Source organism: Daphnia magna, linkage group LG7, assembly GCF_020631705.1.
Source record: "Daphnia magna isolate NIES linkage group LG7, ASM2063170v1.1, whole genome shotgun sequence".
Taxonomy (NCBI): Eukaryota; Metazoa; Arthropoda; class Branchiopoda; order Diplostraca; family Daphniidae; genus Daphnia; species Daphnia magna.
Window position 1 is genome coordinate 2778001 of NC_059188.1, and position 21270 is coordinate 2799270.

General features: G+C 39.7%; 6 protein-coding genes and 2 long non-coding RNA genes across 13 annotated transcripts; 5 read left to right on the forward strand and 3 right to left on the reverse strand.

The window, feature by feature from the left end:
- Positions 1 to 724: 724 nt before the first annotated feature.
- LOC116935649 lies at positions 725 to 2092 on the reverse strand. The gene is made up of 4 exons (XR_006648910.1): positions 1887 to 2092; positions 1262 to 1826; positions 1122 to 1200; positions 725 to 1046 (listed from the first exon to the last, which is right to left on the reverse strand). It is a non-coding gene; the product is annotated as an uncharacterized LOC116935649 (long non-coding RNA).
- A 65-nt stretch (positions 2093 to 2157) lies between these two features.
- Positions 2158 to 6190, forward strand: LOC116935647 (peroxidase). Its single transcript, XM_045176210.1, has 17 exons — positions 2158 to 2294; positions 2381 to 2704; positions 2762 to 3050; positions 3118 to 3350; positions 3416 to 3461; positions 3597 to 3692; positions 3764 to 3792; positions 3889 to 4052; positions 4136 to 4171; positions 4251 to 4488; positions 4552 to 4897; positions 4983 to 5139; positions 5206 to 5290; positions 5376 to 5464; positions 5524 to 5722; positions 5781 to 5883; positions 5944 to 6190. The coding sequence occupies exons 2-17, from the start codon at positions 2392 to 2394 to the stop codon at positions 6041 to 6043; spliced, it is 2523 nt and encodes an 840-aa protein (XP_045032145.1). The 5' UTR covers positions 2158 to 2294; positions 2381 to 2391; the 3' UTR covers positions 6044 to 6190.
- A 1940-nt stretch (positions 6191 to 8130) lies between these two features.
- LOC116935281 (annexin A4) lies at positions 8131 to 9858 on the forward strand. The gene is made up of 8 exons (XM_045176213.1): positions 8131 to 8290; positions 8369 to 8542; positions 8619 to 8823; positions 8887 to 8966; positions 9039 to 9111; positions 9194 to 9367; positions 9434 to 9615; positions 9712 to 9858. The coding sequence occupies exons 1-8, from the start codon at positions 8237 to 8239 to the stop codon at positions 9760 to 9762; spliced, it is 993 nt and encodes a 330-aa protein (XP_045032148.1). The 5' UTR covers positions 8131 to 8236; the 3' UTR covers positions 9763 to 9858.
- Positions 9859 to 11526: 1668 nt separating this feature from the next.
- LOC116935642 (coiled-coil-helix-coiled-coil-helix domain-containing protein 10, mitochondrial) lies at positions 11527 to 12706 on the reverse strand. The gene is made up of 4 exons (XM_032942923.2): positions 12573 to 12706; positions 12186 to 12284; positions 11731 to 12113; positions 11527 to 11668 (listed from the first exon to the last, which is right to left on the reverse strand). The coding sequence occupies exons 2-4, from the start codon at positions 12260 to 12262 to the stop codon at positions 11655 to 11657; spliced, it is 474 nt and encodes a 157-aa protein (XP_032798814.1). The 5' UTR covers positions 12263 to 12284; positions 12573 to 12706; the 3' UTR covers positions 11527 to 11654.
- Positions 12707 to 12987: 281 nt separating this feature from the next.
- On the forward strand, positions 12988 to 16127 carry LOC116935638 (septin-2). 3 transcript variants are annotated; one of them, XM_032942917.2, is made up of 10 exons: positions 12989 to 13152; positions 13265 to 13491; positions 13991 to 14185; positions 14280 to 14372; positions 14445 to 14610; positions 14682 to 14832; positions 14926 to 15091; positions 15188 to 15251; positions 15323 to 15430; positions 15514 to 16127. In XM_032942917.2, exons 3-10 carry the CDS (start codon positions 14005 to 14007, stop codon positions 15737 to 15739), a joined length of 1155 nt encoding a protein of 384 aa, XP_032798808.1. In that variant the 5' UTR covers positions 12989 to 13152; positions 13265 to 13491; positions 13991 to 14004; the 3' UTR covers positions 15740 to 16127. The 3 variants fall into 3 exon arrangements, with proteins under 3 accessions (XP_032798807.1, XP_032798808.1, XP_032798811.1); XM_032942916.2 differs by having other exon boundaries at positions 12988 to 13491; XM_032942920.2 differs by lacking the exons at positions 12989 to 13152; positions 13265 to 13491 and adding an exon at positions 13632 to 13827.
- Positions 16128 to 16538: 411 nt separating this feature from the next.
- On the forward strand, positions 16539 to 19243 carry LOC116935637 (vacuole membrane protein 1). Of its 2 annotated transcripts, none has more exons than XM_032942914.2 (7): positions 16539 to 16989; positions 17093 to 17295; positions 17370 to 17651; positions 17710 to 17983; positions 18049 to 18129; positions 18219 to 18401; positions 18463 to 19243. In XM_032942914.2, the coding sequence occupies exons 1-7, from the start codon at positions 16792 to 16794 to the stop codon at positions 18760 to 18762; spliced, it is 1521 nt and encodes a 506-aa protein (XP_032798805.2). In that variant the 5' UTR covers positions 16539 to 16791; the 3' UTR covers positions 18763 to 19243. The 2 variants fall into 2 exon arrangements, with proteins under 2 accessions (XP_032798805.2, XP_032798806.2); XM_032942915.2 differs by having other exon boundaries at positions 16880 to 17020.
- Positions 19244 to 19369: 126 nt separating this feature from the next.
- On the forward strand, positions 19370 to 20342 carry LOC116935640. Of its 2 annotated transcripts, XM_045176235.1 has the most exons (3): positions 19370 to 19649; positions 19708 to 19797; positions 19889 to 20342. In XM_045176235.1, exons 1-3 carry the CDS (start codon positions 19370 to 19372, stop codon positions 20047 to 20049), a joined length of 531 nt encoding a protein of 176 aa, XP_045032170.1. In that variant the 3' UTR covers positions 20050 to 20342. The 2 variants fall into 2 exon arrangements, with proteins under 2 accessions (XP_045032170.1, XP_032798813.2); XM_032942922.2 differs by having other exon boundaries at positions 19708 to 20342.
- On the reverse strand, positions 20219 to 21176 carry LOC116935643. 2 transcript variants are annotated; one of them, XR_006648897.1, is made up of 5 exons: positions 21124 to 21176; positions 20959 to 21067; positions 20807 to 20882; positions 20498 to 20744; positions 20219 to 20418 (listed from the first exon to the last, which is right to left on the reverse strand). It is a non-coding gene; the product is annotated as an uncharacterized LOC116935643 (long non-coding RNA). The 2 variants fall into 2 exon arrangements; XR_006648898.1 differs by having other exon boundaries at positions 20219 to 20437.
- Between the last annotated feature and the right edge of the window lie 94 nt (positions 21177 to 21270).

Genomic DNA, 21270 nt, shown 5'->3' on the forward strand with positions numbered 1-21270 from the left:
TAAACAAACTTCCGTGATTGGTCACACGTGCGACGCATTATCACGCCATTAAATAAACATCCGTTTGATTGGTCGCACGCGCGACGCCAATCAAGCCATTAAACAAACACCTTCTGATTGGCTGCACTCGCGACATAGCGACGCGTCAACAGCATCACGCCACTTTGACGAGATGCGAGGTTTCATGGTGAACCCAAAATCTAAGAAAGATCAGACAGCTAGCAGCTCGCTAAATGTTCAGTTGCCTTCAACAACACTAGTTCGACATCTAACTTGCCTTAGTGTTTTCTCTACAAGTGTTTCTCTGACTACCTGTTTCCGTAAGTGCCTATCTGAATTGTATCTCCAATCGTCTCCATTTTCGTGTATGTTTTCTCCGTGTCCCGCTCTCGCTACCACAAGCCACTTCGTATCGTTTTACCAACGTGCGCTTCCGTAACGCTCGCGCTACATCGGTAAGCTTCCAAATTGCACTTATTCTGTTGGTAATTATGGTTTGGCTCGTTATCCCCTTTCTTGTCATATTGTATGTTCTTTCCCGTGTAATTCTTATGGCCTAGTCTAATAATACACTGTCATCATTGTGGGTAAACGTCTCCGAGTTCCGTGGTAATATATTTGTCTTAATCCGTAAAGTCATCCACCCGAGAGGGAGGATGCTTTACAGATGTCATCTTATCAACTGTCTAAAGCCATAACAATAAATTATAACTTTTAGATATTTTAAAATCATCAGGTAACTAATACCACATACATCTGGAGCGAAGAGATCGCTTGTTACGAGGGAATGCAAGTTACCTGTTAAGCTCAACACAATTTTACCTCGTTGCGCAATTTATTCGTTTGGGTATTCCCCGTGATAGGACATTTTTGCGATAATACTCGTTTCGACAAAAGTTCTGTTGCTGGGTGTGTTTGCACACAGATCCCTACTTGTGAAGGCTATCTCGCCAAAAACAATTGCAAATTGAAGTGCGCGCAACAACTTCCGTCAAGGTAACAATGCCCATTTTTGGAGACTTTCTATTTGATCGACATTGGTATTCCTGAATACAAAAATGGGTGGAGACGGATGACTATAAATACGGGAAGTCATCAGGAGCAATTACAACGGAGCTCACTTCGTCAGAAGAGCCTGTGACTACCAAACCGCATCGTCCAGATTATCAAATCTCAAAGTATTTCTTTTAGGTGAGTTAACTACAATGCCAGTTATTTCACCATTCGAGTATATCATCGCAAAACATTTAGAATTTAATACCTGCGTTTTCTGTTTTTAGCGTGAAAAAAATGTCGCGGTGACCAATGGAATCCTACTGGTGTGCCTATTTTTCGCCGCCAGCGACGCCTATGGTCCTTCGTTGCGTCCTCAATATGTCGTTCAAGATACAGTATATTACAGGAGAGTTCCACCACCAACTTACGAGGTGAAGGAGCCGACCTACTACTGTCCAAATGTTGCTGGATTAGAGACGCGTTGCCGTCCTACTAAGGATTGTGCAGTGTGGTATGACGAAGTCCTCGCCACTCCGAGCACAGCTTGCAAATTGAGCGATGGAAATCCAGGATCCTGCTGTCCCGATCTTCCGTTTAACTGTTAATTTTTAGGTTGTCGATTTTTGAATTAACATACGGAAAACGAAGGGTATAAAAGAATTTTGAATTAGTACGACCTATGCCCCTTTGTGGAAATGGAAAACAAACATCCATGGCATGCAAATGATTAACGCAAAAATAACTAACTAAAAAATTGTTCAATGACATAAATACCACAGACAAATTAATAGCCAGCGTAATGTGTCTCCGCCGCAATATTCGGACTCTACCTAAGAAAAAAATAAAAAATAAATAAATATAATCAGAAATATCAGTTGCCACGGAATTACCTAGTAACTCAAGAAAGTTTACCCGTGAAGCAACCGAATTTTCCGTTTGTAATACATGTGTTCGGGTATTCCCCGTGAATGAGAACACTTGCTCCCAAACTAGTTAAAAAGCCATGTCACTAGACGTGCATTGCCAATTGCAACGCATGCAAATATACGCCCACTTGCAACGAAAATCTTGCCAAAAGGAATTGTAAATAGAAATGAGAATTTGGACTTTCACCTAGATAACAGAGTTCTTTTATAAAACTTTCTATTTGATCAAAACTGGTATTATTCCATGTGAAACTGTGGGCACACGGATGACTATAAGTAATGGAAGTCTTAAAGAGGGAATACAACGGAGCTCACACGGTCAGACGTGCTTGTGACAACCAAGACACACTAGTTTAAACGTAATTCCTCTAGGTAAGTTAAGCTCCATTAGGAGTTAATATTATTGGTAGAGAATCTCAATCAAAACAAATCAATCTGTATTGTGCCTTTGTTATTAGCGTAAAGCAAGATGTGGGTTAGCAGAGTGCTATTGATGGGCGTAGCGTTCGCCGTTGCCAGCGGTTACTCAAATCCTCCCTTGCCTCCTCAGTATGTCGTCCATGAGAGGCCAAATTACAGCGAAGTTCCAAGACCAACTTACGATGTTCCTAAAGTTCCGGAACCAGTCTACTACTGTCCAAATTTTGCCGGATTAGAGTCCCATTGCCGACCTAGTAAGGATTGCGCCGTGTGGCACAACGAAGTTTTCTCCTATCCGAACACAGCTTGCAAATTGAGCGATGGAAATCCAGGAACCTGCTGTCCTGATCTTCCTTGCAACTGTAAGAATACAGAATTAATAATATAGGTCATTTATAATTGAATTTCCCCTTTAACAGACAAGGGAACGCCGTTCAAGGAGCCCCCTCTCTGTGAGGGCAAAATTGAGTTGGACGACCATGTTGAATGTCTCGACGTATTTTCGGTGAACGCAGCCTCTGATGTTGGTGAATTCGAGCTGAGATTGCAAAAAGAAACAGCTAAACGTCTCAAAGAAAAGGGCATCGTAGTTCAAGCCGCTTCACCCCGTGCTACGCATGCCCGTTTCTCCAACCCATCAGAGCAGGCCCGCAACGTAACCACCGAAGCATTTGTCAGTGTCAATACTGCAGTCGTGCTCGTTAAAAGGTTACCGCCAACATTAATAAGTTAGTGTACTTTGTCAAACTAAAAAGTTATGTCTTCCTTTCCTTAGATTCAAAATCAAAACCGATCAGGTTGGCTGCGCTTTGCACAGATTCAAGCTGTCAGAAACCAATCTAGATAGCAAATGTAACACCGTAAGCCAGGCTCATTGTAGTTGTAGTGAGGACAAATTGAATTCCCCCTTCCGAATGATAGACGGTTCGTGTAATAACGAAAGACGCTTCGTTTGGGGTCGTTCAGTTACTCAGTACCATCGTATACTCGCTTCTGATTATGATGATGGTAACATTCTTATCGACATTAAAATTAGAGTACATAAGGTGTTAAAAATTGCCTAATTTTATCAGGTGTTTGGTCTCCCCGAAAGGCCACTAATGGTAACACACTTCCCAGGTAAACGATGAATAATTTCATACAATTAGCTAACCGTTTGTACGTTTTCGCGTTTCACGGCTAGTTAAGAGCATTCTACGAATATTATTCGATATACTAAGGTAGTTTTTAAATTTTGAATTACCAACGTTTCAGCGCCCGTCTCGTATCTGTTGCTTTGATGCATGATGTTGACCAGCCTAGCGAGTCGACCACAATCTGGTTCATGCAGTATGGGCAATTTCTAGACCAGTAAGGGAAACTTAATCCTTTATCAGTTTAAGTGTTACATTTTTTAATTATTCATACCATTTGTCTCGCAGCGATTTGGTGTCAACTCCAGAAATGTCGAGTAAGAATCCTTGATTAAAAATATGAAATGGCTTTTTCAGTTAATTACATTTTTGCTTGAAAAAAACAAAAAAAAAACAAAACAAAACAAAAACAGATGAAGACGGAACACCAATTGTCTGTTGCAGTGAAGACGGGAAACAACTTGACGAAGAGGATCGCAGTCACGGCAAGTGCCTTCCCATTGAGGTCCCAAAGAACGATCCATTTTTCTCCAAATTCGGCCGAACTTGCATCCCGCTCGTCCGAGCCAGTCTAGCGGTAGGGTATTTTTAACTGCGTCTTACAAACTCAATTTCTCAAAATTATTCATAATAGTTATACCATTTTACTCTGAATTACAGTGCAGAACCGATGGCAAACTGGGTCATGCAGCTCAGGTAAGTTGGACTTGCTGCTCAGGCCATTTTTCTTATTTACTCAGTTTTTTGTATACTATTATTTGGTTTCTTTTATCAGCTCAACGACAACACCCATTTCTTGGATTTATCACTCGTTTATGGCTCCGATGATAAAAAAGCAGGTGAGCTGCGGACACGCGAGAAGGGTGAATTGAAGGTCACTGCGAGACACGGCGGTCCAGAGTTCGATTTGCTCCCACCAGTCGACGGTGCTAGTCCTCTGAATGCACCTTGCACCTTGCCCAAGGAAGTGTCTGGTATTGATCCACCCTCAGATGTCAAATGCTTCAAAGCCGGTGGGTGGTGAACTGAAATTATTCCAATTAAAAACAAGTTTTAAAAACTTCATACTCTAATAGGCGATGGCCGTTCCGATGTGACGCCCAATATGGCTACCTCACAAATTATCTTCTTGCGGGAACACAATAGGCTTGCCAGAGCATTGGCACAGTTGAATCCATCGTGGGATGATGAGCGCCTCTACCAGGAAACCCGCCGCGTTTTGATTGCCCAAGCTCAGCACATCACCTACAACGAATGGCTACCTATTCTTCTCGGCCGCTCAAAAATGGCTGAACTTGGCTTGTTGCCATTGCAGAGTGGTTTCAGTAGAGACTACGACGAACACCTCAATCCCAGCATTCTGAATGAATTTGTTGGAGCTGCTTTCCGTTTCGGTCACTCTATGGTGCAAGGAAAAGCTCTGTAAGTTCGTTTCTTATTCTTATTTTTCAAACTTTTCATCTTTACGAACATGTCGTAAATTCCTTTGTACCTAATTACCCAACAGATTGGTCAATGAACAAAGGGTTGTGGAGAAATCCCTTCTGTTACGTCAGCACTTTTTCAAACCGCAGGAGCACTACATCCCTGGCAATCTCGATAAATTCCTCATCGGTCTGGCTACTCAACCAAGCCAGAAAGTTGATCCCTATTTTACGATAGAGGTATTTTTTAAACGCTTGTTTTTCAAACATTAATAAATTTTTTTCTGATTTTTTTTATCTCTTCAGCTTACCGAGCACTTGTTCGAAGAAGCAGGCAAGGGTTTTGGTTTAGATTTGGTGGCTCTCAACATTCAGCGTGGACGCGATTTAGGTAACAAATCTTACATTTTTAGCGGAACATGTTCATCCTGTAATTTAAAATTGATTGTTAACCTTCTCTTCTTCCTTTTTCTTAGGACTTCGTAGCTACAATGCTTACCGAGAACTCTGCGGTGTTGGACGTGCAAAGGATTTCGATGGCCTTCGCGATTTATTCGCTCCTGCGGTAAACTTATTCTTCAATAAAAATTAGCCTGAAATTTAATTTTCAATATTTTAACACAGATTATCCAACGTTTCAAAGAGGTGTACAACTCTGTGGACGATATTGACCTGTTTGTTGGAGGCGTTAGCGAGGCAAAAGCAGAAGGCTCTTACGTTGGCCCTACCTTCCAATGTATTTTGGCCGACCAGTTCTTGAAACTTAAACGCGGAGATCGTCACTTCTACGATCTGGGCGGACAAACCGGCTCATTCACCGAAGGTATGAGTAGCAAAGATGCTAAGGCTCAGGATCAGCAATTAACTTTGTTTCAATGCAGAACAATTGAACGAAATCCGTAAAACAAGTTTGGCCCGAATCGTTTGCGACAACAGCCAGGTTAATGACATTCAACCAATGGTTTTCAAAATGCCATCTGCAATGTAAGTGTCTATATAAGTTAGTTGACGCAGAATATTAACATATTTTGTTTTTAACATTAGGAATCCTATCGTGAGTTGCCAATCTTCCTCTATTCCTCGTATGGACCTTCGCCCATGGCAAGAGGCTTATAAACCAAAGAAATACGGGCATCCCTGGTAGGACATTCATCCCGAAATTGGTATGCCGCATAGTCTAAAGCATCGATAGCAGTGTTCTGCCGAATAAAGCTCTTTCGAATAAAAAACGTATTCTGAATAAGAATACGAATAAAATCTTATTCTTTATTTCGAATAAATTTTTATTCGATTTATTCTTATTCTTTATTCTCGAATATTTTTTACCTTTATTTTATGTTTATTTTTTATTCGATTATCCAAAATTTAAATGGAAAAATCGAATAAAAAATAAAGTTCCTCTAAGTTTAAAAATCTTTGTTTCCGCTAGCCGTTGCTCTTTTGTTTGGAGTTATTTTTTCCGTTTAGCCATTGAAAATGTCATGAGACCAATAATTGTCTGCTACTAGCTTTCTACTGTTCCATGAATCTGGATTCCGTTGATTTTGAAGTTTTTTTTGTTTGATTTGATTGGACTGGCTGTGTCACCAAAATAAAGAAATCACTTGCTTAATTATTTACTATTAATTGTTTTTAATTTTATGATTCAAAAATCGAAACATCATCCTTAAATAGAGCAGTAAAACATCCTACGTTGCACGTTCTCCACAAATGCGAAAATCTCATTTGTGTCCAAGTTGGTCTGCTGCGGCTGCAGCGTCTTATGGAGAAACCAACTTCTTCGTGTTAAAAAATAAGTTTTAATAAATATAATTAAGATTTTCCCCCTTTTCTTCCTAGCAGAGGGTACCCTATTCATTTTTTCATTTCCAAATTTTTTTTCTAGTCCTAATTCTATCTGGTTTATTTTTAATTAGCTATTGTTTGTGAATGGTTTGTTGTTCATCCCCTTGTAGCAGACGAATTTCTGGCAGCAAACGAAATTCTTCGGCTAAAAGAGACGAGCAACTTACAAACAAAAATAAAATAAAAATAAAGTAGATAGAACTGGAGCTAGAAAAAAATATTGGGAAATGAAAAGATGAATAGGGTACCCACTGCTAGGAAGAAAAGGGGAAAATCTAAATTATAGTTATGAAAACTTAATTTTTAACGTGAAGAAGATGGTTTCTCCATAAGAAGCTGCAGCCGCAGCAGACCAACTTGGACACAAATGAGATTTTCGCATTTGTAGAAAATGCGCAACGCAGGATGTTTTACTGCTCTATTAAGAAAATCATTAGAATTTATTTTATTCGAAAATTTATTCGAAAATTTATTCGAAATACGAATAAAAATAAATTTTATTTTTATTCTTTATTCTTTATTCTTCATTTTTTATTTTTATTCTTTATTCTTATTCTTTATTCGATTCAATTTTCATTTTATTCGTATTCATATTCAAATAAATTTTTTCCTTATTCGGCAGAACACTGGATAGTTCCCGGCGGCGCTTAACCGTAATTAGTCTCAATATTTTTTGAACGTCTCCTAAGACACTTTAAGTGTCAAGAAAAATTTAAAGCCTGCTGGTACAAAAACAAAAGCAAAATAACAAACAAACAAACGAAAAAACATTTAAAAAACATTTTAAAAAACTGTCCCTGCATTGTGAAGCATTGGATACAAATGGTGCAGGTTAGGCGGACAATCAATTTCGAAAGTCTCTGTTACGAAGCAAACTAGCTACGGAATAATTCCAAAAGTATATAATAACAGACACAACAAGAAACACCTAACCGTAATATTTGCTTCTCTGCACTTGTAAATACTTAACAGCATGTATGGTGACGAAAATGGCCTGATTGAGCCTTTTATCGGCTTATAATATTACGACAAAAAACATAGGCTACGTGATCCTTGCTACGTAGCCGGTACGTTTACGGTGTGATACAGCCACGAAATTTTCAAGGGATTTAAATCTGGAATTAGCATTCTAGCCACTTACTACAACATGTTTCTAGCTAAAATTCACAAAACATAAAAAAAAAATTCTATAACGCCAAAAATTTGCGTTTTACAACGGCTACTGCCCAATTTAAATTCGTTTTTTATTGCGACATTTTTTAAAAACCACACCTCGTGACTCGACTCATTTAATTAAGTATTTAATAATTTATAGGTGACAGCTATGTCTAGCAAACAAGATAACACAATATGTGGTCATGTGTTTCGGTTTCTTTAGATAACTCGACAACGAGATCAACATAAATTTAACTGAAAAGGATCGGCTGGTGTAATAGCGAACCAGACACGAAGGCAAAAAGAGTTGGTGCTTAGGATTTGTGCAGCTTCCACCATGAGATTCTTAATCATTTTATTTGTTGTATCTTTTGGAATCGTCTTTGGACAAGTAAACTCTCAGCTTCTTTATTCGAACGGATCGAACTATGAGTAAATTCGTTTAACATGTATTTTCTTACACATACAGGACATACCGACTTTGCTTCCAGTTGAGCCATTTGATCCGAATAGTGATGCCGCTCGACTAGACGATGCAATGAGTGGTTTGGGAACTGATGAAGACAAAATTATTAGTGTCCTTTGCTATCGAACCGCATCGCAAAGGGACGTGATCACGACTACTTACAACAACCAATATGGCGTACGTAAACTAGATTGTCATATTTACATTTTTCTATGTAGCAAAATGTACATTTCTCTGCTGAACATTTGGTTAGAGTTTGGCCAGTGATCTGGAATCCGAAGTAACTGGTAACTTCAAAATACTGTCTGTTATGCTTACTCACAGTATGATCAAGTTCCTAAGCATTGAACTCCACGAAACAATGGATGCACCTGGGACAGACGAACCGTCGCTGACCGAAGTAATGATAAGTAGGTCCAACCAAGAACTAGCGGACATTCAGACGTTCTTCAACAGCTGTAAGTTCTTCTCGAAAGATCAAGGATAACATATTGAAACATACATTGCATTGGTTATCTCAGATTATGGACATACCCTAGTGTCTGAAATCGAATCGGATACGTCTGGCCCTTACCGCCGACTTTTGATACAGATGGCAGAGGTAAATACGAATTGAAATAAGATCTTAGTGTTCACTCAAATAAAACAAGTAAGAATCCTGCTGAATTCATAGGGACGCAGGGATGAAACTAATCTTGTCGATATGGCTGCAGTTCAGAAAGATGTCGACGATTTGTACGAAGGAGGTAGGATTCATATCAAAATGTATTTCTAGTGACATACGTATAGAAGTTGAAAAGAGTTATCCATGTATGAATTTATATTCAGGTCCCGCCATGGAAGGAACCAACGAGGCTGTTTACGTAGACATTTTTTCGTTGCGCAATTATGTTCACCTGGACCAAGTTGCCATCCTTTACGAGTCCACTTACAAGATCCCGCTCAGCACCGTTGTCACCACTGAATTTGCGGACGATATGGCAAATGCGCTCGTATCCATCTGTAAGTATATAATGCTTTTTCGACTGACATTGATCACTATATTCACCATCTTTATTTTGTTTCAAGTGCAATATAGTAGCGATAAAGCCGTCTACTTCTCGTCGCGCTTCTTCACCTCTATTGCTGGCGCTGGTACAGCAGATCGTGATCTGATGCGTTTAACAGTCAGTCGTTGCGAGATTGACCTCGGCAATATCAAGAATGCATATCAAACAGTATACGGAGAAGCACTCAGCAGCGCAGTTTCGGTAAGCAGAAACGGCCTACAAAATGTTTAAGAAAATTATGCTTTTCCAAAAATTGCTGATGTAACAATGCTTGTTTTATTTCCTTTCTTACAACAGAGTGACACTTCTGGATCTTACCGTACAGCGTTACTTGCACTGATTGAATAACAAATTTATACTGGCTTCAATATTTCTTTGGATACTACTAGTTAATACAAAGGACCTTCTACAAGAGAAAAAAATAAAATTTTTCACAACCCTTAATTTTGGTGAATTTTTCAATGATGTTTCAAATTGATGCAGCCCTTCAAACTAAAACCCTGCTTTTGCGTAGATGAAAACTGAGCATGAAGATAGGCATACTAACTCTTATCCATTAAACCTGCAACAATTTCTAAGCATACTTTGAAACAGTTGCTTTTTCCTAATTAGCTTTTCGCATACGCTTTTGATCTGCGAAATGCTACCGATCACATCGATTACATTAGAGGCGTGGGTCACAGTAAAATATACTTTTTTGGCCACTAGAAAATTTTCGTTGTAGCCCACTGAAACATATGGCTTACGCCAAAAATGAGATTCTTTAAAAAATAAATGAGAAATTACAACTGCTGGTTACGCCGACATGTCATTATTATCTCACCTCTTTTCAGGTTTTAGGGTGATGGAGTAGTCTCTAGCCGTTTTACTATGGCCAATTAGCGGGATTTTAGTTTTATAGTCGTTTGACGTAGCCCAACGTTTCGGCAGATAAACATTTGCAACTGCCCACGACTCCAGATCCTATGTCGTATTCGCTCAACGCTCGTAAACGGAAACAACTGCAGCAGCGTAGCTTATCTACAGCAGTGCTGCCATAAATACCCCACACAACCATAAACAACTCATCATAACACGAAGAAATGGGTTTTCTCGGGTTTTCTTCTTCAAACTTTACTTATGATTTATGAAACGCATACATGATCACTCTTGCAAATTTGCAATGTTTTTCGCTAGCAATGAAGAAAACGAAGCCACGAACTGGAATCGAACCTCAATATTGTCAATTTGTCACGTACAGGGAAACTGTTTGTCGATTAGCTATTTGGAATGGGGGGGGGGGGTTCAACCCCTCTTCCATCGATAGGTTAAGGAATAAGGGGAAACTTAAACGTAGTTAAGTCGTATAGTCGTAGTCTGGTCGTAAGTGCTGATGGCATGAAAAGGAGGGACTGTCTCTCTCGACGGTGGTCCCAGTCCGGTCGGGCACTGTCTGATAGTGGATGTGAGCCAGTCGTCTGCGCCGTTGTACCGATTCGGCCAGCGGCTTGGTGAGCATGACCATCAAGTAGTGAGGCGACGTGAACACCTTCTCCCTATCCGCGTGACCGTGACAATAGTTTGGTTCGGACTAGTTTGCAAAATGAAATTGGAGGTCCGTTTGTACGAGACCAAGAATTCCTTTGGTATTTGAAGAAACAGTTATTTAAGGAATGATATATTCCAGTAAAAAAAAAAAAAAAAAAAGAAAACAGTTGAGGGAAAATGAGCTTCTTTTCGCGTTATTTGGCGACTATTACTGGAGATGGTACGCTTACTCATGACTTAATGCATCTAACTATCGGTCGACAACCACGGCCTTGGTTATATCAAAGCTGAACGAATGGGGCTCTACAAAATATCATTTAATAGCACCGGCTCGAAACATGCTGTTTGTCTTTGTTGCCAAAGCTTAGCAAAAACTGGATGTCGACCAACAGCTTTCTAGAAGACTATTATTACCAGACCACATTATTCTGCTTTGCTGACCATAACAAATTAACTACCTCGGAAGAAACAAAGTCGATAGTGACTAGAGCCTCTGCGCAAGTTTTCTCAATCTTGCTGGGCAGTGTTGTTAAAAATTACACTACATCAAATAGTATGCTAGAGTAAACAATAATTATATAGAAATTTTTATATTGAAACCAATAAATTGTATTCCTATCCAGAGATCGGTAAGATGATCTACACTAGGTCAATTTTATGTTGATGTCACTTCTAATCCATCCTAATGCCCACAGGCTGTGTTGTTTTCTTTTTTACATGTAGGTGCCTGAATTGAAAAACAAAATTTAGAGATTGAACCATTTACACTTTCAAGTTAAGTACTATTACTTTGGCTCTGTCTGCACTGTCTCAAAGCCTCATTGAATCCTTCACACAGAGTCAAATCACTCTGATTTTGGGAGCATGCAAGAAACTGCTTGATTTCCCAAGCACAAGGGCCAGTTGGCTCTTGTGGCTGAGCAGCTCCATACTGAGGTGCAGCAGCTTGTTGCTGAGCGGGCTGTGCAGCAGCTGCTTCAGAAGATGACCCTCCACTGAACATGCCAGTGAGTGCATGGCCTGCTACATGTCCAATGGCAGAACCAACAGCAACTCCTCCAGCTGTGGCTGCCATCTGGGCAAACATTGATGGCTGCTGTGGCATTTGCTGCATAGGAGCTGGGGCATGGGATTGTGGAGCATGAGCTGGGACACTTGGAGGAGGTGCAGCCCTATGTAGTAGGAAAAAATTTTAGAAAACTGAGGAGAAAAACAAAAACAAAAATTCTGATTATTAAGGCTACCTAGGAGCAGGAGCAGCAGCACGAGTTGGTGGAGGTGATGCCCTGGCAGGGGCACGTGATCTTCCTTGACGTGGCATTGTTTTAGCAGAAGATTCAGAACTGCATAAGACAGAAGAAAATTCAGCAATTCAATGAAACCAAAGACAAAGACATAGAAAATTGAAGACGCGTACGACGCTACAATAATTACGCAATAATCTTGCAAGGTTATCCACAAAGCCTCCGCGTTTCAGCTTGTTTTATTAACAGTGTTATTAGTTGACTTACCGAAAGTTCTACCTCACTATTTCTATTAAATATGAATAACATTTTGCGTCTGGAACTAAAAATTGTCTGTTTCTCAGTTTGATAGATTTACAAATACACGAAAACAATTATGCAACTTACCACTAAAGAAAGACAGTCTAGCTGGCACTCCGTGAATAATCTGAATGTGGAAAGCTTTCTAGTTTCTAGAAATTTCTGTTCTGCTACTTCAAAGCAATGTTGCCATAGGAAATTCCAGGAACAACTAATCATGTTAATGAATCCTAAATTTCTAGTGGACTCTTATTTTTATTAATATCCTATTATTTATCAATAAATAATAATAATTTTCTGTTTCTGTAATGTGAAATGCTATTTGTTTTCTTCAACTATGAGAACGTTGCGCCATCTACGGACATAGTGTTTCATGATACATAGGCTAATGACCACTGTCAACAGCGCTTGCGCGTTCCTTATATCGATTGGCTCGAAAAGAAAGCTTATTTTGTTTTGCCTGTCCTCACGATTGTGCATGCATGGATTTAAAGGGGAGACATGCAGTGGACTTGAGTCAATCGGAAATGGAAGAATAGAAAAAGCGCAGTCTCAAACGTCGATACACACGCTCAACCGTTATGTTAATGTATCTCGTGTGTGTACATTGACTTCCCGTTCATCTACGGGAAATTTTCTTTATGGGCGTCATCTGTCAAACTCGTTAGTAAGTTCAAAAGCGGTAATAGGAAACTTCACGCGAGATATCAAGTTTGCTTGGGGTTTTGTCTGTGTTTTTTCATCCATACTTATGGACGGCATTTGCTTCGCGAACACAGCACCATCTCTAAGCCGCCCCTTTCTAACTGCATAGGCACCGCCTCCGTCCACCGGGGTTCTCTACTCACGCTTCAGCACGGTGGAAAAAAAAGATGTGTAACCGTGTCGATTGTTTGGTTTTCCTGTAGGAGAGCCCAGCAGACCATACGGCACTTGTTCACACAGCCGTACGCAGCTTGTGGATTAAGGCTGCTTATTTCAACCCTCTTCATTCCCTCAATCACAGGTATGTTGTTTTGTTCTCTGTCTAAAAAAACCTTTCGCACTCCGTTCTGCCATATTCTTCGTTTGGCGACGTCATCTTTTCACGCTATCGTTCCATTTCCCGTTGGGACAACAGACGCGTTTTTAGTCGCTTGACAAAGTTATATCCGTCAATTGTCCTTTGGAGGAGCTATTTGACGCTATTCCATTGTCTATATCCCATTTTCCGTGCTATCTCCATTTTTATTTGTTTTCCCCGTGGAAAATTCAAAAACGGAAATATAAGGAAGAAAGGAAAACCCAAAATAGTACATTCGGAATTTTGTGGATTCTTACGAGAAAATCACTTGGTGGAACGGTGAGCCTTTTTCCCACAGCTGCCTCTTGCGTCTTGCCTCACACGCATTTTGTACGCCTGCCAGTAGTTCTCGAACACGTGCAAAGAAAGAGAACTCTTGAACAATTTTATTTCACTGAAAAGTGCTGGCTTTTTGTTTCATTTTTTTTTTTTTTTTTGACAGGACTGATGTAAAACATGGATCGCGAGTACATTGGATTCGCAAGTTTGCCGGATCAAATTCACCGGAAGACCATCAAAAAGGGTTTTGAATTCACGCTGATGGTAGCTGGAGAATCCGGCTTAGGCAAGTCGACGCTCGTCAACACGCTCTTCTTGGCAGATCTCTATCAAGACCGTGTCATTCCTCCCGTTGAGGGTATATAATTTTTTTCTCTCCTCGAGACGTGACCGACTCGAGAAATGACAGCAATCAAATGCAATGACTATTATGGCAATGATGATTATTTCAGAACGGCTGACAAAGACGACTGGCATTCAAGTGCGGACGGCTGACATTGAGGAAATGGGAATTAAATTGAGGCTCACAATTGTCGACACTCCTGGTAAACGTTGCTTCCTCTTCGTCGTGTTTCAGCTTTAACAAACTTCACGATTCCTTTTGGTTGAACTTCAAGGTTTCGGCGATGCATTAAATAGTGAAGAGACTTGCCAAGCGCTTTCCGATTACATTGACGTCCAATTCAAAAAATACTTTCAAGACGAAAGTGGACTCCACCGCAAATCAATCGTCGACAATCGTGTTCATTGTTGTCTTTATTTTATTCCTCCCTACGGTCACGGGTAATGACAGTTCAAGTCAAAGCCTGCGCAACCTGTTTTTCAATGGCCTTAATCTATGGCACCCCATTTAGATTACGAATGTTGGATGTAGCTGCCATGAGAAAGCTTCACAAGAAAGTCAACCTCGTACCTGTGATAGCCAAGAGCGACAGTCTGACTACCACAGAACTAAGTCGCTTCAAATCACAGGTTCTTCAGGAATTAAAACAACACGACATTCAGGTTTGTCTTCTGCTGTCGGCACATTTATTAGCATGAATTTTTAAATTAAAGTTTTTGTCTTGTTTTCTATTCTTCACTGTAATATTCCTATAGATTTACCAGTTTCCTGAATGTGATCCCGATGAAGATGAAGCTTTTAAAAAGCAAGACAAGGAATTAAAGGATTCGGTGCCCTTTGCCGTATCGGGCTCGTGTCAAATTCTCGAGGTCAACGGTCGCAGGTTTCGTGGCAGGATTTACCCATGGGGCGTCGTTGAAGGTATGTTATTAATTCGTAGCGTGGTTTCACGTAAACAGAATTATAAGAAAATTCTAGTCACATTCCTTGTGATTTTAATGTATAAATTTTCTATAGTGGAGAGCCCACTACATAGCGACCTACAAAAACTGCGGTCAATGCTGATAGAGACCCATCTAGCGTAAGTGAATAAACTGCATTTTTCGTCAACAAATTTAAGTGTTTTATAATTTTATAATTGCATGAATGTAGCGATCTCCGCGATCAGACTCACGAAATCCATTACGAGGCGTTCCGGTCGGCATGCATAACCAGACTTACCCACAACCTGGTCACCCAACCACCCCACAGAGAGCGAAGGTAAATTTGGAATTTCTCTACCTCCCACTATCAACTGAATGAAACCAGATTACGCATTATCTTCTCACGTTTCTTGTGCGCAGTAAACTCAAACGTGATTCTATGCTGATTGAATTACCGGAAGACGAGAATGCGGCGGATTTGATACTCCAACAGAAAGAGGAGGAAATCCGAAAAATGCAGGATATGTTGACCAAAATGCAACATCAGTTGCAAGTTCAGCAACGATCCAGATCACTAGGAGAAGCTCAGTTAAAGCACGAATTTAGTCTGTTAAACATTGACAAATCCCAGGAAGTTCGTTTATAAATACCTGAATGAGTATGCTGGCAATGCGTAATTGCGTATATTCACACTCACCCAAAGATTATGCATAAAACTTGCGCGAACGTTTCTGACCAACTACGTATATTGATACATTATGCACCCCTCCGTCTTTACTTCCACTGTCTGTTTTCCAAAAATATGAAGATGCACGCACATTGCATTGTTGTCTCAACTCAAAACTGATATGTTTTCCTATGTCGGACTTGATGTACTTTCTCTTTGAACGAATTCATCTGTAACGTCACGAAAAAGTGTAGTGTTTTTCTGCTTGTATAACCTAAATCTGTTGAAATACCGAAACTCCTATGTTTTCGCTTTTCCATTTTCTAAAGATCTTTGAACAGCAATAAAAACTGAATTAGTTCATTAACGACTTCCTAAAGCGCTGGCATTGAAAAGGAACTAAAGAATCAGAACTTTATCCGCTTCACACCAACATAAAGAAAAATTGATGATATATTTAGAAAAACAAGCTGTACGGGTGGTCGTCCATTGCCTCTGGCGCGTTTGATTATATGGGTGGTTAATCGACAGGGCGGCTTTCCGTTTCTTTGGTCTACTAGCCACAAACGTTTAGTGATTGTGCCGTCGGACGTTTTTCACCCTCACAGCGGTGGACCAGGGCAATAACAAGCGGTTTATATTAGTTTTAGAAACAAAGCTTGAGAAGAAATGGCACTGTAACGTTCGGTCTTTATTTTTTATATAGAATATAAGTCTAATTATAGTTCAGGTTGCCTAGTTCAGACCTTCAGGGACCCTGAATATAGAGGGTTTTGTCCTGGTTTTGCCTTTTGCGAAGTGCCAAAGTCCCGTTTTTAGGGGCGGAGAGGTGGGAGTTGAATATTAGGACAGCCACCAAATCTATTGCATTTTGCAGTGGCATGGCCGATTTTCTGGCCGGCACAAGTTTTTAACATAACACAATTTCTACTACTGTCGTGGAGTTTCTTTGAGTTACTTTAAGCTATTCCTGGTAAATAACTTTTTCCTTGAGGTTATCTTTCTTTCGTCTGGTGAAGCGTAAATAAGCAATGACGAAATCAACCTCGAAGTCGCGTAATGGACAGACGAAAACACTCGTCTCGAATGCTCCAACTTCTACCAAGAAAAAAAACGATAGAAAGGGCAAAGGTGACGATACGAGCAACGAAAGATCGCCGAATAACACTTCAAACGGAAAAGTCAAATACAGAACTGTGTCTCCAGTCCAGACTGGAGGAGGGAGCGAGGTAAACCACCCCCTTCACAAGTAGCAATAAAGTAGATTATATGTTGTTCAAGTAATACTCATTTTTGTAATCCGTCTAAATTGTCATAATGTTTCTCATCCAGGTTCAAAAGGGAGTTAAGAAAAATATGAAAACCGGTGAAAGGAATGGCCTGATCTCCCTCAGTCCGGAATTAATGCAATTAAAAAAAATGAGGGAAGAAGAACGCCAAGAGAGAGAAGGAATCGTGCTATGGAAGAGACCATTCACAACCCTGCAATATTTTACTGTTGAACTATGCTTGACTATTCAAGAATATGCCCAAAAGTAAGTGTAGCTGCCCATTACAAATGCGACTTGAAAACTAACAAGACAATCTATTGCCTGTTTTTCTCTAACAGGTTATGGGCTTACAAGTTGTCAGTATTGTTTACCATCAGCTTAATGGTGCTGAGTGTTATAGCATATCACATCCCAGGACCTCATCAGGAACTTATAATCTCTGTAGAAAAACAAGTCATATGGTGCCTTTATTGGCTGGGACTTGGTGTTCTTAGTTCTGTAGGCCTTGGCACAGGGTTACACACATTCTTACTTTATTTGGGACCGCATATTGCGGCTGTTACGCTTGCCGCTTACGAATGTGGTACCTTAGATTTTCCATCTCCACCCTATCCGGACAGGTAATTACACGAGATAACTTTGTTACAAACTACTAATAATCATTTATGTCTTCTGCAGCATTATCTGTCCGGAAAATGAGACATTATCTCAGCTGCCAGTGACGCTTTGGTCTATAATGGCAAAAGTGCGGCTGGAAGCAATGATGTGGGGAGCTGGAACAGCCCTAGGTGAGCTACCACCTTACTTTATGGCTAGAGCCGCACGATTGTCAACATTAGGCAACAAAGGAAAACGGGGACGGAGGCGATCTAGTATCGAGCTTAATGACGACATCGAAAAATTAATTGAATTCGAAACCCTGCAACTTAAACAACAGCACCCTGAACAGATGGTACGGTTCCTCGTTTCTATTTCTTTAATTATTCGGCATTAACTAATTGATTTTTTTTGTTTTAGACTTTACTTGATCGCCTAAAATCAGGCGTTGAGCGTCTGGTAGAACGTGTTGGATTCTTTGGCATCTTGGCCTGCGCATCGGTAGGAAAAATTATTGCCTACCCATGTGTGATTCACATACGGCTACTGTCTTGTTTATTAACTGTTTTTTATTATGAAATTTGCTTTAGATTCCCAATCCTCTCTTCGATTTAGCAGGGATTACATGCGGCCATTTCCTAGTGCCATTCTGGACTTTCTTTGGAGCTACATTAATAGGAAAAGCTATTATTAAAACGCATTTGCAACAGTTAACAGTGATCGTGGCGTTTAATGAGAACTTGGTGAACAAACTGCTGACATCTTTGGCAAATGTACGTACTTTTCCTATGCTTTATGGAAACAAAGTTTCGCAAAAGTCTACTTTTATTTCAGGTTCCAGTAATAGGATCACGGTTAAAGGAGCCTATAGAGCAATTGTTTAGAAGCCAGAAAGCCAAATTGCATGCTAAGGAGGGTACGATACCGTCCGAAGGAGGCAGCCTGTTAGCTTCTCTTTTCGAAAAGCTCGTGATGGTCATGGTGATATATTTCGTCATTTCAATCGTCAATTCACTGGCGCAAAGCTATCATCACCGGTTACAAACACGTAAGCAGAGTGTAACTGCGGCTACTCCACGCCAAGCTAACAAGAATCGCAGCAAAAGCCAGACAATCATCGCAAAACAAGCTTGAATTGACGTTATGCTAGCCATTCTGTTTTTTTTTCTGTCTTTTAAAGTAAATTGATTAAGTAGATATAAAGTCTTTTTGACGATGATTTACTCAGATGATCAATTTTTTGTTTTTTCCTGAAGGAAAAATGGCAGGTTTAGAGTCTTTTTTTCTTGAGCATTTCTTGGTCTGAAAGAAAAAAAAATCTCTTGTTCTCCAGCCAATTTCTGTTTGCATCCTTTACATTCCCCTCCTCAACAAGGTGCCCGGCGTGTGCTTTTTTTTTTTTTTTTTCCCGAATTAGTCTAATTTAAGGTTCCAGGAACCGTATATTCCCTTTTATATATAGTGTATCAACGCCGTGCCAGGCCCCCGTTTTGTCCCCAACATCCCGCCTGTCATTCACTTTCCGTGTTCGTGTGTGTGAGTGCGTATCAGTGTTATCATACTTGATCGTGTGTATCAGAATGGGTGGCAATACAAGTGGAGTTGTGTAAATTTACCAAGCGTTCAAAGTTCAGTTTGGATGCAACGCCGACCGGGCTTGCGTTTCCGTTAAAGATAACATGATCCTGCTGCCTTTTGGACAACTTAGAGCAAAGAGCAGTCAGGCGTATAAAGCTCTAACATGGCTGTGGCTTTTACCCAACTCCAATTCCTGAATTCCCTGCCAAAAAATCCAATTACTGAAATCACAGCTCACGAAACAGGGGCTTGTGCTGATGCACCGATTGTTCATTCTGTTAAAATTTTTGATGTGATAGGATCTTTGAAATTAGATAACAAAACAATTATTCGTCGTCTATCAGTTGATCCATGTGTTAATAACTTGTCAGATTGGAAGGAAAATGCAACTATTCATTTTGATCGATTCCTTCGCAACAAACAATTCTACCTTTCCTATACAGGTATGTAAATTTTAACTTTGTTATTCTTTAATGGAATCAAATTATATATTCCTAACAGATGTCGAAGGAAACCCATCGACTATAGACTCGGACGAAAAACTCGCAGCAATATTAAGATTACATCAACACAAACTTTCTGCCTTTCAAGGTAATTCCTTGCCTGCTTTAGAACTGAAACTAGAGACTACAGACGAGTCCTTTATTGCTGCCTCCGTCGAACTGTTTGAAACATCTATCAGACAAGATTGCGGTAATGACAAGGACCTGGCCACCTGTGATTGTGTCGGTTGCGGAAAAACGGTCACAATGGGTTTGGCCTATAAGTGCCTTCACTGTAATAACATCTACATTTGCGATGACTGTAAAACAACAGATGAAAAGCACAGCCTTCATCTCTTGATTCCATGCCTTATTTTAATACTCGGTTCCGAATATAACTGCAATAGACAAGCTGATGTACCCGTCCAGCTTATAGAAGAGACTAATGGCAATAGCAAATAGTGATCCTTCGCCAAGCTAAATACAATGGAGTTACCACGTGTAAAAGCATCCCAAAAAGCTTATGCAGCTCTGTTTCCACTTCTGTTTCTATGTAAATTCAGGGCATAAAATGTTCTGTGTTCAAATGATACTGACAAAAGTGCTGCCACAAATCTCATCGACACACAAATCAAATAAAAGATCAAATTAGCACTGTTTGCTCCATTCTGATGATTTTCATGATGTGGAACTTATCAATTCAAAGCAATTTCTTTGAATTGATATTTACCTAAAGAGCAAATTTGTACCTACAATACTATAGGCATTGACTAATGAATCTGCATAAAGCCAAGCTTTTGCATGCTTACCATGTACACAATCCAAAAGGGAACTTGAAGTAATAAAGTTTCATATCATCTGAGAAACCAAACAAGTTAGCTCAGAGGAGAAATAGGTAAGACTGATTCAAAGCTTTTGGTAGATAACCAGGTTCGACATACAATCACTAATGACAAATTGATTCTTCTTTCCCACTAATACATTTATTTCATCAAATCCTCTATGGTAACACTGAGACCTGAATCTGTTTGTCTAATCAGGGATAGATTCCAAACCCTAGGTGAGAAAAAAAATTAATTTACTAATACTGAAACATATTTCCATTACTGAAATGGTACCTTCAGCACATAAGGGTTACCAGTCAAACGAGTATCCCTTCTATAGAAAAACCTATCATGGGTTTTATTTTGAAGCCTTGAATATGCCTCCAAAATTAGAATAGATATTAGTTGTAATTCATCTTTTACATATAAAAAAAAACTTTACTTACATTCCCATTTTGGAAGATTTTATGAATAACCGGAACAAGGCCATATGGGAGGCATACAAAGAAACCGGTCAAAAACAAACTAGGTAATGCTTCGTACCACATTTCTCTCCTGCGATTTAGAACACTTATAACTAAAATCAAATATATAACATTTGTTATTTTTACCTAAAGAACTATCGAAGTTGTTGGAGCAGCTGAGTTCTTCCAAATGCAGAATCACGATGTTGCCAGAGGAAATTTTCGAAGGTTATTTGAAAAATCCCATTTTATTTTTCGACAAAAGTTTCGGAAGTATGTAATTATTTTTGAAAA

Coding starts and splice junctions, on each gene's coding strand:
- LOC116935638 (XM_032942916.2), top strand. CDS start 14,005: ATGGATCGCGAGTACATTGGATTCGCAAGTTTGCCGGATCAAATTCAC. Junction 14,186..14,279: donor TGTCATTCCTCCCGTTGAGG/GTATATAATTTT, acceptor TGATTATTTCAG/AACGGCTGACAAAGACGACT. Junction 15,252..15,322: donor CTGATAGAGACCCATCTAGC/GTAAGTGAATAA, acceptor GCATGAATGTAG/CGATCTCCGCGATCAGACTC.
- LOC116935642 (XM_032942923.2), bottom strand. CDS start 12,262: ATGCCACGTCAAGGAAGATCACGTGCCCCTGCCAGGGCATCACCTCCA. Junction 12,114..12,185: donor GCTGCTGCTCCTGCTCCTAG/GTAGCCTTAATA, acceptor CCTACTACATAG/GGCTGCACCTCCTCCAAGTG.
- LOC116935281 (XM_045176213.1), top strand. CDS start 8,237: ATGAGATTCTTAATCATTTTATTTGTTGTATCTTTTGGAATCGTCTTT. Junction 9,368..9,433: donor AAATGCGCTCGTATCCATCT/GTAAGTATATAA, acceptor TTTTGTTTCAAG/TGCAATATAGTAGCGATAAA. Junction 9,616..9,711: donor CACTCAGCAGCGCAGTTTCG/GTAAGCAGAAAC, acceptor TTCTTACAACAG/AGTGACACTTCTGGATCTTA.
- LOC116935640 (XM_032942922.2), top strand. CDS start 19,370: ATGGCTGTGGCTTTTACCCAACTCCAATTCCTGAATTCCCTGCCAAAA. Junction 19,650..19,707: donor ATTCTACCTTTCCTATACAG/GTATGTAAATTT, acceptor TATTCCTAACAG/ATGTCGAAGGAAACCCATCG.
- LOC116935647 (XM_045176210.1), top strand. CDS start 2,392: ATGTGGGTTAGCAGAGTGCTATTGATGGGCGTAGCGTTCGCCGTTGCC. Junction 3,351..3,415: donor CGCTTCTGATTATGATGATG/GTAACATTCTTA, acceptor TAATTTTATCAG/GTGTTTGGTCTCCCCGAAAG. Junction 5,140..5,205: donor ATCCCTATTTTACGATAGAG/GTATTTTTTAAA, acceptor TTATCTCTTCAG/CTTACCGAGCACTTGTTCGA.
- LOC116935637 (XM_032942914.2), top strand. CDS start 16,792: ATGACGAAATCAACCTCGAAGTCGCGTAATGGACAGACGAAAACACTC. Junction 16,990..17,092: donor AGACTGGAGGAGGGAGCGAG/GTAAACCACCCC, acceptor TTTCTCATCCAG/GTTCAAAAGGGAGTTAAGAA. Junction 18,130..18,218: donor GCATCTTGGCCTGCGCATCG/GTAGGAAAAATT, acceptor AATTTGCTTTAG/ATTCCCAATCCTCTCTTCGA.